Raw genomic sequence first — 16,156 nt, 5'->3', positions numbered from 1 at the left:
CTTCAGAATTGTAAAAAATAAATTTCCGTGTGTGTAAACTACCCAATCTGTGGTATTTTGTTATAGCTGGCCAAGCAAACTGGGACAGATACCTACAAAGATCACACAGGTAGCATGAAGGAGCGAGGTCAGTTAAATACACAAGCAGGTGACAGGGACTGTGGGGAAATGGAGAGTGTGCCCAGCCAAGGCTAGGCTTGCTACTCTGCTCCAGCCAATTGTGCCATGTGGGAATGTAGGTTCAGTGTGCCAGGTCTTCCCATTTGTCAAAATAACCTAGCAATCCAGATTTTTATGTAAAATCTCCTAAATTTAAATTTTGGCACTTTTTTTTTTTTTTTTTTTTAAACATAGAGTGGGCCAAATAAAACAAGCCTGTTGGCTGGATTTGGACTAGGGGCCTAGCTTCTTCTCCTGGCTTCTTCTCCTCTTGTCAGCCAGTCCAAGGAGAAGCTGAACTCAGAGCATCCATGGAAAGAATTACGTGTGGTTGTTGCTGCTAACTCTACCCTCCAACCCCAAAACACTCATGTTGGTGTGCATGTGCACACACCTGCTCACAGGAAACAGAGGCACCATTCCACTGTGTATTGGAGATGCTGGGTATGGATATTTGGGGATGTATGTGTGTGCTGAGGGCTGGGGTATCCGCTGGGTATGGGGCAGTGTATGTCTCCTGAGCGCCACCTCCAGAGTCTGCCTAGTGGCCTGACTCTTACAGCAGAGCCTGGGCTCCCTCTTTCCTGCTCTCTTCCCACCCCTCCTTCCCATTCGAATCTAAGCAGAGCCTAGGGTCAGAGCCCCAATGTGTTATGCCTATAGCAAGTCTTCCCGTCCAGCTTGATTCTGGCTCTCCTTATATGCCTTAAACTAGTATTTATTAATTCAACACATATCTACTGATCATGTCTTATGTGTCTGCCAGGAACAGTTCTGGATATAGTAATAGAGATCACTGTATTGCAAAGATAAACAAAGTCCCTGATCCCAGGGAACTTTCATGCCAGTGCAGGAGACAGCCAATAAATTTATAGAACAAATAAATAGACAAAATAATCCAGAAAATAATAAGCGTTATGAATAAAATAAAACAGGGTCCCTTGATTTTGAGAGCATTTAGAACCGAAAAGCTCCTTTTTGTTGTTAAATAAATCCCTTAAATATGTTGCTAATCATGGCCACTCTTCTAGCAGTGTGTCAAAAGCATCCATAATCACTTCCATGGTTAAACTGTATATGGCCAACACCCAATGCTTTCTCAAGTGTGTCAGCTTCTCTTAGTTGTGGCAAACTAACCAAACCATTAATTACTTTTCAGATACAGATGGAAAATTAATTTTTAAAATACTCAAAAATCCTGGTTTCTAAATATATAAGACTACTGAATATAGGCCTTAAGTCATTATGAGTATAATAATGATTATACAATATAGAAAAATAAAAAGTTTCCCCGATGTGATTAGAATTCATATCTTCCCTCATCGTTCACTTAGCAAATATTAAGTCTTCTTGTCTGACAATTTTATAATGATTTAACCCTAACTAACGGCAAATCTATAGTTTTAAAATGTGGCTAATCTTAGGGATATGTTAATGCTGCAGAAGTGACAGAATTCAAAGTGAGCCTTATGACCTGAGCTGATACTATTTTTTCAGTAACATTCAATCAGCTAATCCTGCAAGCCAAACAATTTATATTCAAAGTTACGGTAGAGAATTTACAAATAATTTGAGGTGTCTTATCAGTGTAGACAATCAATCTGGATAATATTCTCCAAAAGCCATTTTTTCTGCACTGGAGATTTTTTAAGGTTCATGCCATCAGGAAACATTATCTGCATTTTCTACTTTCTCCTTCAGACAGCCAGAATCAGAGATGAAAGCCGTCTTTCATTTTTAGTTTAGGAATTATGAGCTAGAGTCAAAAAAATCTAAAACCCTACACCTTATTTGTTTAACATACCATTTTCAGAAATGGAAGAACATCAAAACTGTCAGGATCTTTTTAGTGACATTTCTTAGATCAATTCAGAAGGTAAATTTGTGTGAAAGTACTACCATCTGCTGTCAGTACTAATGAACTGATGCAAATCTGCACTGAGAAAAATGTCAGTGTGGAAATACATGCAGCCAGTGAACTGTGTTAGGCTTACAACTCAATAAACACTTCTACTGGAACAAAGTTCTGCTAAATGGTTTTCCGTGAAAATAGAAATGATGGGTCAGATTTCTATCTCTGTAACTCCAGAGGAGTTATATAGGCACATTCTCCTATGAAATTTAATTTAGCAATGGTTAAATGTCTCATAAAATAAGTCTGACATGAATACCGTGAATTGGTTTCAGAACTATTAGATATGACTATCACAAGGAAATGATAATACTGCACCTTCATTCTTACATCTAATAAAGGAGATGAATTTCTTGGTTCATTTCTTAATTTTCTTGGCTCTCCAGGAGGGCACAAATATAATTTCACATATGAAGCTTTCATCCAGTTGCATATTCCAGACTGATCGAATTTGCCTTCCACTCAGGGTACATTCCTTAGAAATGGAGAGGGATATTTCCCTAAGCCTGCTTCCTCAAGCAGGGAAAGGAAAACGGCTATTGAACGTCTGCAGTATGAGACACTGTACTAAGTGCTTTGCACGGGGTCACCTATCTGAGTAATTCTTTGAGGAAGGCTTTATTGTTGCCACTTGGAGAACGGGTTCAAAGGGATTACACTTAAAGTCATCCATGTAGTAGGGAGTGAAGCACCTCTGAAGTGTGGTCTTACATTGCACCTTTCCACCCCACTGACCAGAGGTGTTGTCAGGGACATTTAATCCTCTCTCTAGTCCATCTCTGCAAAAATCTACTTACTTTTATTTCAAAATAATGTGTTTTCATAAAATTGTAAGGGAAATACATACAGAGAGCTCAGAAAATACAGAAAAGAACAAAGAAAAAAAAGCAGGATAACCTAAGACTGACCAACTCAGATTTAATCACTATTTGGTGAATTTCAAACCTTTTCATGTACACACGTTTATAGTCTTCTGTTGCTTTTTATTCAATGAACAGAAAGATATGTACCAAGTACCCACTATATGCCAGTCCTGCCATATGTGTTTTTTGTTGGTGTTCTTGAAGTTTCTTTGTCTTTTGTTTTGCAGATTTCTATACTTATTTTTATTTTTTCCCTGTATATATTTTGTTCGGATTTATTTTGTTGTTCTTAATTTTTTAATTTTGCATGGGTACTTAAAAATATGCATAAAGAATATGTAATCTTGAGTTGTTGGCTAGACCGCTCCCCATGTGCCACTAGATCTAGCCAGGTAATTGTGCTGTCCATGTTTTCTGGATTCTTATCTGTTTGATCTACGAATTTCTAAAAGAAGTTTAAATCTCTCATTAAAATAGTTGATTTGTCCATTTCTGCTTGAAGTCTGTCAATTTTCATTTTCTATGTCCTGAAGCTATGTTATTTGAAGGCATATATCCAGAGAATGAGGCTTTAATACAGTGATCATACTTATCTCTGATTATGCTTTCTTCCCCCAAAAGAACTTTTATCTGCTATAAATATAGCCACACCAACTTTCTACTTACCTAATGCATTTTAAAAATTATTTGCTTTTCAATCTGTGTCCTTATGTTGGATGTATTTCCTATAAAAATAACATAGATTCTTTAAGAAATCCACCTTAATAATCTATCTCTTACATGGAGTGTTTAGTTCACTTGCAGGCTTTGTGATTACTGATATAATTTAATTTTTTCTATTTTAGACTTTTTTTACTTATTCTATTTTTAATGTTTCTTTTCCTTTTCATTTTTATTCCTCTGTTGCTTTCCTTTAGATTCAGTATAGGTTCAAATGTTTTTTCTCATTGTTTTTTTTTTTTTTTCTCTTTTTATTAACTTGAAAGTACAGGCTGTATTTCTAAACTTCTAATAGTTATCCCACAATCTTTAAGTAAATGTTTTACTTAATAAAATACAATTACTCAATCTATTTGCCTTTTCCCCAGATAATTCAAGTAACTTGGCATGTTTAACTCTGATCACTCCTTTCTGATTCCTGTACTACTGTTGTATTTCAGTTGTATCTTTGGCTTTTTTAATCCCATAAATTTTATATTATTAATTTTTGAACTCAGTGTTTGTTGAAATTTACTCACATTTGACTATTCTTTTTGCTTCCTATTTTTTTCCTAGATCTTCAGATATTCATTCTGGGATCATTTTCACTATCATTGAACTACATCCTTCAGAGCACCTCTTAGTGAAGATCTGTAGGTAGTAAATGTGCCACATTGTGAATGCTTTATCTTGTCTCCATTTTTGAAAAAATGAGTGTTTGTGGGTATAAAATTTTAGGTTACAATTATATGCTCTCAACACTTTGAATATATAATCCCATTTCCTTGTGGCTTCCATTTTCTTTTTTCTTTTCTGTTTGGAAGTGAATTATCAATTCTAATTGTCACTTCTTTTAAGATACTCTCTTTCCCTTTAGTGTTTTACCATAATGTGTCTATGTGTCGATTCCTTTTCATTGACCCTTCTCAGATTCACTGAACCTTCTGAATCTGAATATCAGAGTCCTTGCAACAGTCCTGGAAAATTCTCACCAACAGCTTTGTGAATATTCACTCTTCATTCTCTCTAGGCCCTCTTTCTGGAACTACTATCAGACATGTGTTTCTCCTCCTCTCTCCCTAGTATCTCTTAACCTGTTATATTTACCATCTTCCTTTTAGTTTTTGCAACAATGTGTATAATTTCTTCAGAGTCTTCTAACACATTAATGCTTTCTTTAACTATATTTATCTGCTTTCTAGTTAGGCCTTCTAATTAGATGCTTTCCTTTCTGAAGTTTCTATTTGATTGTTTATTACATTTACCTGATTATTTTTGATAGTCTCTTCTTCCTACATTATACTGTCAGTATTTCCTTCCTTTTAAAGAATCATATTCAACATATTTATTTTATATTTTGCGCCAAAAATTTTAACATATGAATTTGAGCATCTGATACTATAGTTTGTGGTTTTTGCTACCTCTCACTTTTAATGGCTTCTTATGAATTCTGTACTTTTTAAACTGTGACTGGGGTGCCTGGGTGGCTCAGTTGGTTAAGCATCTGACTCTTGATATCGGCTTAAGTCATGATCCCAGGGTCATGGGATCGAGCCCCACATTGGGCTCCATGCTGAGCATACAGCCTGCTTGAGATTCTCTCTCTCTCTCTCTCTCTCTCTCTCTTTCTCCCTCTCCATCTGCCCCCTCTCCCCTGCTCAGGCATGTACACTCCCTCTCTCTCTCCAATAAAACATTTTTTTAAATAAAAAAAATAAATTGTGACCTGGTAGTAGAACTATAAATCTAGTATTTCTTTGATGCCTAGGATTAAAAACGCATCCTTCCAGAGAAGTTTACATATGCTTCTCTCTGGTGCCTAGGGATGGAAAGGGAATAAAAGGGATCCTAATTCCACACTCACATGTTTAGGAATTTTCTGGGTCTACATCTTTCACTCTTTTTATATGTTCTATACAGAGTAAAGCAGAAAGGGTCAAATGGTTAAGAGGAAAAAAAACCCAATATATAGAGAATAATGGGGAGGCATGCTATTTTATGTAAGTTGGTGAGGGAAGGCTTCTTTGCACAGGTAATGTTTCAGCAGAGAGCTGACCAAGTAAAGAGCAAGCCATGTAATTCTTTGGGAAATGAGTATTTTTGGCTTGGGAAGAACAAATGCAAAGACACTAAGATTCTAGTGAGGGAGAGTGCTCGGAGTGTTCCAGAAACAGCATGAAGACCAGTGTGGCCAGATGAAATGTAGGGTAATATTGGCAGAAGAAAGACTGGAAAGGTAACCAAAAGGTAAGATCACGTAGGGCCTTGCAAAGCATATAAAAGATTTGGACTTTTATTCTGAGTGTGATGGGGAGACATTGGGGGATTTTGGAAAAAGAAGTGACATATTCTGATTTACAGTTTAAAATATCAGTCTGGATATTGTAGAAGAAGGAGAAGCAGAAGACCAGCTAGGAGGGGTTGTAGTAACTCAGATATGGTGGTGGCCTATACTACGTGATGGTAGTGTGGATGGGGGAGAATGGTCAGGTTTGGGATTTACTTTGAATAGAGAGCCAACAAGATTTGCTAAAGGATTCAATACGCTGTGTAAGAAATAGGAAAGAACAAGGATGACTCCCAACTTGAAGTGTCTATTCATGTTTTCTTGACTATTTGTCTAGTAAGGTTTTGCAGGGGTTTATTATTAATATGTTTTAGCTCTTTTGTACCTTTTGAGGACACTGATCCTTTTCATTCACTCAGCCATCACCGTGAGTCATGCAATGGTTCAAATGTTAGAAATATAGTGTTCCATAAACAGGTAATACCTGCTCCCATAAAAGATTCCGAATTACTAAAAATAATTTAAATTTCCAGATTTCTCATTATCTTTAAATTTTATTCATGATGATTTATATGGGGAATATAACATTAGATAATTTAACATATAATTTTTCTTTCATTTCTTTTATCATTTTTGTGTTTAAAAATCCTATTCAGAATTAGAAAACTAGATATTTACTTATATTTATGTACAGTTTACCATTAAATTACTTGTTGTTCCCCAAACACTATTTTTCTTACCTCCAAACCTTTGTACATGAGGTTCTCTCTGTTAGGAATACCCTCCCACCCTTTCCTACCTACTAATGTCCATTTTTCTCCTACAGATCTCAGCTTTCTTTTAAAAAATTTTTTTTATTTCTTTATTTTGAGCGAGAGAGAGAGAGAGCATGAGCAAGGGAGTGGCAGAGAGAAAAGTAAGAGAGAATCCCAAGTAGACTCCATGCTATCAGTGCAGAGCCTGATTGGGGGCTCAAACTGATGAACTGTAGATCTCAGCTTTCTTTTACCCCAATCGTGCATCAGTTGCCCTCCCTCTGTGTCCCCACTGCACCCCATGCTTAAGCCTACTGCTCAATTCCACACCATTCTGCACAGGTAATCGACCATTTACAGGAGCCTTCTGTTACTATACTGTAATTTCTTGAGGACAGAGAAAGTATTCTCATTACTATTTCAATCTCAGCATCCATAGCAGTGCCTTTCACCTAGTAGACACTCAATAAATATTAATGGAATGACTGCATAGACAAATACATGCTACTGTACCAAGATAAATTATTGGCATATGCAACCTATTCTGTAAAGGGGAATGTTTGTGTGGAATGCACCAGTGGCCTCCAATGCCACTGTAGGGATGTTAAAGGAAAAGAAACATTCTTTCTCTTTGTCACAAAACCAGGAGCAGAATCTTCTGTACATTTATAGGAGTCTCCAGATAAGATAAAATCTTCACTATCTGTGTTCCCAAATATTTCTTCCAAAGTACATCTAAGAACAAAGGAGAGGGTCTGAAGGCATAGTCAGGAATAACTCTCCATAGAAACTTATGTAAACTATGCACTATATTCTAAAATCTATCTATTGGCTTCCACACAAAAGATAATATCCTATATTACTACTGAAAAGAACTGATGCACCAAGATGCATATTTTAATTCTCCGAATTAGCCTATGCCCTGCCACACCACAGTATCCCCCTAAGGTGTGTTATCCAGACACCTTAAGAAACTAAGAAACACTACTAAAATGTATAATAAACTCATCATTTTCTACTTAACTCAATCCCATATTAGTTCATGTGTTTTTCTTTTCTTTTCTTTTTTCCTTTACTAATGCATTCAATAAACATCACTGAATACCTCCTGTGGGTAAAACTTTTGCTAAGTATTCATCCATCTATCCATCTATTCACCATTCATTCATTCAACCAATATTTGAGGAGCATCATTCCATATGCCAAGCACTGTTCTAGGCACTAGAGATATCAGCAGACTCAAGACAGAAGCACAATCTACTCTCATGGGGTTAATAGTCTAGCTTTAGGTACTACAAAGATATCAAACAGCATCGCATTATCTCAACTCCTGGGGTTTACAGTCCAGCTGCACCCCTAGCACTAAAGTCCTGAGTTGCATCTCTAGGGGAGAGAATTCCAAAGGTAAGTTTTTCACCACTCACTCCCCTCTACTTAGGATTTCTAAAGAGAATGGAAAAGCAGATCCCTAGGGAGAAAAGAAATGTCATTTGGCCTGACGGTGGGGGGTGAATCGTAGGACTTGTGAGCAGAAACCAGAAAAGCTGGCAGAGAGAGATGTGCTCTGTGGGATGGGTTTTGTTTCATTTCATTTCATTTTATTTATTTATTTTCATCATTTGGAGAAGAGGCATCAGGAGGCTTCCCACCCCAGAGAAGATTGTGTGGGGTTCTCAATGACACTAGCAGAAAATGAGATGTTCCCCACTGTGAGATTGAGGGTATCCTGAGGAAGGCCTGCAAGTGCTGGAGGCCAGAGAGGAGGTCGCCAATAAATGAGAATGAAACCACGCTGCAGAGGCAGCCCAGGTGCGAGAACCCATGGATGGAAAGACTGTTTGTTGCCTGGAGTGATACTCATGGTGAGATCCCGATGCCTCCTCAACTCCTCTTGTCATTCTGCAGATCTAATGCTTGCTGTATTGTGAGGGGTTTCCATGACACTGTGTTGGGTGCCATGCAGTTGGAAACACCAGACTGTACATGGGGTATGTATTTTCATGAGCTAAGAGGGGCCTTGAGTCAAACTGAATAGGACATCTTCTCTTCACTCCTCATCTCTCCCCATGCTCATTAGGGTATCCGCAATTCAAGGGTTACAGAAATCACTCTCATACACAACAGATTATGTACCACTCAAAAGGTACAAACCCAGGAATACGGGAACTCAGACAAAGGAGAGTTCAGTTCAGACTGGTGGAGGAGGGGCAGCGAAGAATTCCTGGAGATATGGCACTTATCTGTTCCAGGCCTTAAACAGTGAGCAGGACTTGGAGAAGCCTGTGGCGGTAGGCTCTAAGACAGAAAGAGATCACCCCAGGTTTAGCGGAAAGGAAGTTAAGTAAGGGACACACAGACTTCCATCTTTTAAGAAAGACCGAGAAGTGTGGTTAGTTAGAGAAGAAAAAAATATTTTTGTTTGTTGTGTTGGTGACATTGTTAAATAAGTGAAGTGATCCCTATAAGATCCAAAGAATGCTCTGGAAGTAATCAACACCTAGACAAGGCAAAGAAGCAAGGTTTGAAGTACAAACAATCCCCTCTTATAGTTTTGAAAAGACATAAAAAAAGGTGGCAGGGCAGGGGGGAAGAGGTGGGAAATATCCCAGGACAGACTTCTCCCCCCTGAGTGTGTGAGGATAAAGATACAAAGACAGTGAGAGAATATTTAAAAATAGATATATGTGGGAAAGAAATGAAAGTCTTGCCCAAGTACCCTAAAAGTCTCCTCAGTTCTTGGAGAGGCAGAGGGAGCCCAGAGAAGCTATGCTTTGTTCAAGTTGCACCTGTTGATATTTGTTGGCCAGTTAATTAGGAATAAAATTCTAATGATGTTTGGAAAGTCAGATTTAAAAAAAAATAGGAGGGTTCTTCAAATTCATATGCTGCACAGAAGCCACCAGGCTTCCCAGAATTTTTATTAAAAATTACAAACATCACAGCAATAGTTCTTAGACACCACCTCCTCCGCTAACAAAAAACTTTCCTTTCATGGCTCCAGAGGGAGTCCAGAAACTAATTCTCCCACTCCTGCCTACATCTACAAAGGGCTCCCTCCCTAAGCTGCTGACAGTCCCAACTCCAACTCCTGGATTAGAAAGCAGAGTTTGAATATATTTATAGACTCTATACGGGTTGTTGCTTTAAGCAACACTGTTAATATGCCAGAATTCTGAGCTCCCAAACTTATTCAGTTATCAATTTGTTGTACATTATTTAATCTCTCAGAATTTTGATATGCAAAATAGAAATAGCACTGCTGGTACTTCACAGGGTGAAAGGAGATAACCAACAAGACCATTATGAAGCTTGCTGGGGGAAAAAGAGCTTATGTAAATGTCTATTAATTAAATAGGAACGGCTGCACAACTAGGTCAGGCATGATGATAAGACTGAACAACCCATCCCAGCCACCAGCATCAAAAAGAAGAAATGAACATTTAATCTGGAAAGCACTTGTTGGTTGCATTTTATAAAGAATATTAAATTGTAATATTCTGTATCATAACACAGAGTAGAGTATTTCAGACCATCCTCAAAGAATTCTTTGATAGAACAGAAACTTATTAGAGACAACAGCCAAAAACAAAAACAAAAAAGCAAGCCAATTACTAATGAAGAACTTGTAAAAAGCTAATCAAAGCTCTCATCCAGAGAAAATGAGAAAATCTGAGGCTCAGAATGATTTTGTATATTGATGAGATTTTTATATAGCGTCACAGAAAGAAAAATAAAGCAGATTTGAATGAAGACAAAAAGGACTCTAAGTCTCTGTTTAAAAGCCTTGTTGTGTTCCCTATCAACGTTTTTATTAAAATGTCCTGTTCCGGTAGAAACATCCATTTTTTAAAAATACCTGATCGGTGATGGTGTCAGTAGAGGACACTGTCAGTGTGTCTCTCTCTAGTCAAACCCCTAAGTGTTGGAAGAATGTTTATTTGGCCTCCACCCATTTTTGTAGAAAATTACTCAGAGGGGTGGCTTATCCAAGGTCATAACACTCAGAAATGATGGAGCTGAGACTCATGTCCAGATTCCAGAATAGAACGTAGTCTCTCCCTGCCATTGCCAAGCCTGCTAAGGACTAAATGTAGCACTTCAGCATGAAACAACTTGCAGGCATTACATTTATTCTATTTTTGTCTTAAAGGAAAACAATTGGGAGCTTGTTCTTTCCAAGCATTAATTCTTTTTTTCCCACTTCCACTACATTACATAATGGTGACCATTTTTGGCTTACCGAGTCTATTTCTGAGATACTCACTAAAACAGTGACCATATTTTAGAGCTAGGTATGTTGGGGCATAATAGAGAGGTGAATCAGCAATCACAAAATTCAAGGATTTTCAAGAACAAACTTAAAAACAACCTAATTAATTGATAATCAGATATTAATGTATGGCAACTACCATCCAGGAAGATGTTTTATGAGCAATACAAAAGAAACTAGCAGTCTGTTAGTACAATCACTTTTTAGAATGGTGCCAAATAGAATTTTAAAGCAATGAAAAGGCATACAGATGAATCTTTAAGATGATTTCTTAATATCACAATGCTCTCTTCAGATAAATATAATCAATATAAATTCCTAATGAAAGCACCCTAGTTTACAGCTAACATTTATGTATTTCCTTCCTGCTTCTTATACAACTTTGGTAATAAAAAGATTCCCTTTACTCCCAGAAGCAGATTTCCCAGTGATTTAAGTTAAAATTAGTTTTTCTTTTTAGAAGATCTCTCAAAAGAGACTACCTGAAGAAAATTCCTAAGGAGGTGATAAACCCATTATAAATCTCTTATTACTTATCTAATAATGAAACATGTTAGGGGAAGATACGACCTACAAAAATTTAGCTACTACTGGGGCACCTGAATGGCTCAGTCAGTTGAGTGTCTGACTTCAGCTTAGGTCATGATCTTGCAGTCTGTGAGTTGGAGACCCATGTGGGGCTTGCTGCCGTCAGCACAAAGCCTGATCCGGATCTTCCATCCCTCCCTCTCTCCACCCCTTCCCTGCTTGCATGCACATTCTCAAAAATAATAAATAAATCTTTTTAAAAATTATAAAAAAAAATTAGCTACTATGAGATATTTTTCCCACTTTTTAGACTACTAATAATTTGAAACTAGGTAACAAAAACAATGCTACTAACAGGCTATAGTATTAAGAAATTATACTCCTCTATATAAAACTGTAATCACAGATTTTCTTCAGACAATAATTGCATCCTGGTGTTTGCAAACATATATTAGAGAGAGAAATAAACTGGTACATATGGGCAAGAATGGCAGTTTCTTATTTTTAAAGATATTTTATTAAAAATGTAAGCAATGTCAGGATAAAAAAAATGTATATTTTAATCCAATTTCCCAACCAAATCCATTTTTTTTACATTTCTCCATAGTAACTTCTGTTGGAATTTTAAGAACTGATTTTTATAGCTTGGATATAGTTCAGTATTTTCTAGACAAGAAAGTACAGGACACAAAAAAGAGAGTCTAAAACTGAAAAAGAAAACTGGTACTGGGAAATTCACAGGCTTTCCACAAGGACTTAAGGCAGAGCTCAGAAGTCACTGTTATTTTCCCACATGTCCTCTCACACCAGCAGTCAATGAGTCTCATGATTGCCTCAGACTCAGTCATCCTTAAGTTTTTGTTCTTCCTTTTTCTTAAAGGCTGATTGCTTCCCAAATTTATTGATATCTATCCTTCTACCTATCTTTCATAGTTATGTACACCGTGTATATATAATTTTGTGATTCATTTTTTCTTCTTACCTTGTAACATTATTTCATATATACTTTCCCATATTTTGCATACTCCTTTTAACTTTCTTTTTAGGTATATAATATTCCATCTGGTTGATATAATAGACTTTACAATTATTCCACTGTTAAATATTTAGACCGTTTTCCAGTTTTATACTATTATACATTGTGCATGCATGCATGTGTATTATGGACTACAGATTATTTCCTTATAATAAAATTTTAGGAATGAGTAAAAACAGTGGGGATATCAATATAGCTGTTGATCTATATTATCACATTTCCCTCCAAAATTATAAAACTAATATAACTGCCACCAATACAAACTACTTGACTAATCCCTCAATGTTTTAAACAGCAATGTCTTAATGTTAGAATTAAATCCTCCTTGGAAATATTTCACAAAAACATCACACAGACTTTACAAAAACTCTAGGCAACTAGCTTAGGATTTATGCCATTTTGGACTTGGCCATAGGATGCAGCCCTTGGGAATTAGTGACTTGGTGAAGGACAGTAAATATATGGAGAAGGGTTAGGGCTCAGGGTGGGGTTTGGTGACTCTCTCAAATGCCTGTAAACACATCATGTTCCTGGATGCTGCTTTTCCAGATTGGCTGGGGCAGGGTCAGCAACTTTTCACAAGCGGCATGCCAAAGCTTCGATGTCTCAGAGGAGGCCTGCATTATCTGACCTGAGTCTCCAACAATTGATACCTGGGTCTCAAATGGCCATTAAAATAGGCCATAACAAATTACATTAAGTAAAGTTCGTGCTCTCCTCGGATTTGGTGGCAGTTGGTATAAATATGACTACAGTATTATCAGATCACTCCTCTAAAAGCTCTGGGCTTTCCTTGGCAAGGGTCTGGAAAATAATGTTAAGTGTAAAAACCCAGCACACAGCATTGTATATTCATTATGATTACAACCATGGATATGCAGACACAAAACTTGCACACTAAGAAATTGGCATCCAAACTTCCATCTTGAGGCATGGCACGAAATAAGAATGTCAAACTGATGTAAATATAATCGTCAATAAACACACCTGAGGGAATGTGAATTTTCTTCAACACCTTTTTTTTTTTTTTTTTACATTGAAAACACTCTATTTTTAGCATGTTCCTCATGAGGCCCATTCTTTTTTTTTTTTTTTTTTGGTCTTAGCTGGTGGTCTTCCAGTAGTAGTAACAGCTGCTTTTCCAGCATGATGTAAAAGTCTCAAAGCATTCATCCAGCAGAAGAGTCTCCCCATTTTGGCCTCAGGACAAGATCCACTCTGAAAGGGCCCATTCTACAACTACAAACAGATCAAAGGACAAATCCAGCTCCCCCTTCAAAGGAAGAGCCCTCTCCCATGCGTCACATACTAATCAACTTGGGAGTGCATGTGTTGTCCATACACTGACCTACTCTGTGAAGCACTGGAGATACTCAGCAGCGTTAGTCCACATAGAGTCAATTTGACTTTCTGCCAGGAAAGCCTCAGAATTCTAGAATTTTACTTAGTTTTCTAACTTGATAAAGGAGATGGTATTCTTTTTTTTTTTTTTTTTGATGTTTTAGTATTTATTTTTGAGAGAGAGCATGAACAAGGGAGGGGCAGAGACAGAAGGAGACACAGAATCCAGAGCAGGCTTCAGGCTCTGGCCTATCAGCACAGAGCCTGTCATGGGGCTCAAAGATATTATTCTTAATACCTATGTTCTTAATACCTAGTGTTCATAAAACAGAAATTAAAAAGGTAATTTTATAACACGACTTTCACTTACATCTTTACTCCTACAAGTCAGTGTCTTATCCCAATGTCTGTGAACACTTTTGCTTATACATACCTACTCTTAAAAAATATATATCTTATAGGGGTGCCCGGGTGGCTCAGTTGGTTAAGTGTCCAACTCTTGATTTGGGCTCAGGTCATGATCTTGCAGTTTGTGAGACTGAGCCAGGCATCAGGCTCCACGCTGATAGCACAGAGCCTGCTTAGGATTCTCTCTTTCCCTCTCTCTCTGCCCCTTCCTTGCTCGTGCTCTCGCTCTCTCTCTCAATGTAAAATAAATTGACTTCCAAAATTTTTCATTAAAAAGTTGCAAATGGTATAATTTCCAGTATATTGTAATATTCACCATTTTAAATATATGCTATTATACATATACACAATTGTAAGGATTATCATGTCACTCTCTTAAATGTAATCAAACATAAATGCCACAGCATTATAATACTCACTATCATTCATTTAAAAAAATATATGAACAATTGGATGTTTTACAGTTTTCTCCTTGAATTTATCTCCATTCTGCTTCTGTCAAAGAACTTTACCCTAATGTATATTTTATGCTTAAAAGGTTTTTATTGATCCTATTCTTGTAAACAAAAGCATATAGACAGAAAAGAGTTCATTTTCCAAAATTTCCCATGACCATTCTCCTCTAAGTGCTAAATTAACTAAGATGTCTGAGTTTTAATTGTAATTATTAATATTATTTAGTTAATCAAAACTAAACATTTAAAATTTGGCAAAAAATAAAAAGTGAAATATTTTTGGAAATCATGATAGCACCACTTAGTATGAACTACAGGTCACACTTTTTCATACATGTATGAACCCACTTAATCCTCACAACACTCTACTATTGTTATCTCCATTTTATAGATGCCAAAACTAAGGTTGAGATAGCTTAGATGACTCTTCCAGGTCGCAGAGCCTGGATCCACACACAGACTTTCTGGCTCCATAGTCCAGTCACTTATACACTGTCCTATACTTCTTGGCTCATAAAAATAGAGATTGAGGGCAGAAGAGGGGGGCTAAAATAAAGGCATGGTCCAGTTGCTCCTTTTAGTGCCCCGGCTGAGCCATATGCCCTGGTAAGGGATGCGATGGGTATGAGGCATGCCTTTGTTTTGTACAGTGGCAGAAAGGCAAAAAGGGAAAGTGGGAAAGGAAAATCTTGGCCACAAGTGCCTTTTCAGACAGATGGATTTTATGAGAGGGTGCATATGGAAGTAGAAGATCTGGAAATTAATTCCTTTAAAACTCTCCATAACCCTCCCCCACTACACACACACACACACACACACACACACACACACACACACACACACACCCTTTGGGAAGTCTTCGTATACACCCAGGGGTACATACGCTCCAGTGTGAATGCAACTGGTCTACTCAGTCTCTGATACAATAAAAATAAATTAGAGGTGGTGTTTTGTGAAACATTTTTAATGCTTTAGAAACAAAATTTAATTAAAATTTAAATTATTTTAACCCTTGAATTTTATTTTAAAATGGCAGTTAATTTTAATAATTTGGAAGGACACAAATGTTAAAATGTAACAGGATAGTAATAAGCATAACTATAATCTACATGGTAGTTTTATAATGATTAGATGTAATGCATGAAAAGATAGCAGGTCAGTAATAGAGCCATGCATAAAACCCTCCTCTCAAAATCTTTATTTGCATTTCTATTACTGAAATCATTTCCTAATAATGAAGTTGCCATGAGAGAAGCTCCATTACTGAGGAATCACTGTTACAGAAACAACATTATTAAAGCATTGCTAGGTACAGGAACTTTTATTAGAATGATACAAGTTGTATATCACTGTAATAAAGCTTCCATTATAATCCTAATTGCATAAAGCTGTGTTTGAGTATACCAATGCTAGAGCTATAGGACTTTTAATAAAGTATCAAAA

The 16,156-nt window shown here is 36.9% G+C and overlaps 1 protein-coding gene across 13 annotated transcripts in view; it reads right to left on the bottom strand.

Moving 5' to 3' along the window:
• ATG10 (autophagy related 10) overlaps window positions 1–16,156 on the bottom strand; it is a 264,959-nt gene that overhangs the window by 14,522 nt on the left and 234,281 nt on the right. The window contains exons 6-7 of one of the 13 annotated variants that reach the window (XM_042942684.1): window positions 4,173–4,284; window positions 3,642–3,659 (exon numbers count right to left, since the gene is read on the bottom strand). The exons of 9 other annotated variants lie outside the window; for them this stretch is intronic. In XM_042942684.1, coding sequence (XP_042798618.1) covers window positions 4,222–4,284 — 63 coding nt within the window. In that variant the 3' untranslated portion in view covers window positions 3,642–3,659; window positions 4,173–4,221. Of the gene's footprint in view, window positions 1–2,389; window positions 2,547–3,641; window positions 3,660–4,172; window positions 4,285–16,156 lie in introns of those variants that run through there. 3 more of the 13 variants (XM_042942661.1, XM_042942668.1, XM_042942693.1) reach the window with 3 other exon arrangements.

The sequence above is a fragment of the Panthera leo genome, chromosome A1 (genome assembly GCF_018350215.1).
Source record: "Panthera leo isolate Ple1 chromosome A1, P.leo_Ple1_pat1.1, whole genome shotgun sequence".
Classification (NCBI taxonomy): Eukaryota; Metazoa; Chordata; class Mammalia; order Carnivora; family Felidae; genus Panthera; species Panthera leo.
This window is presented reverse-complemented; position numbering and strand designations above follow the sequence as displayed.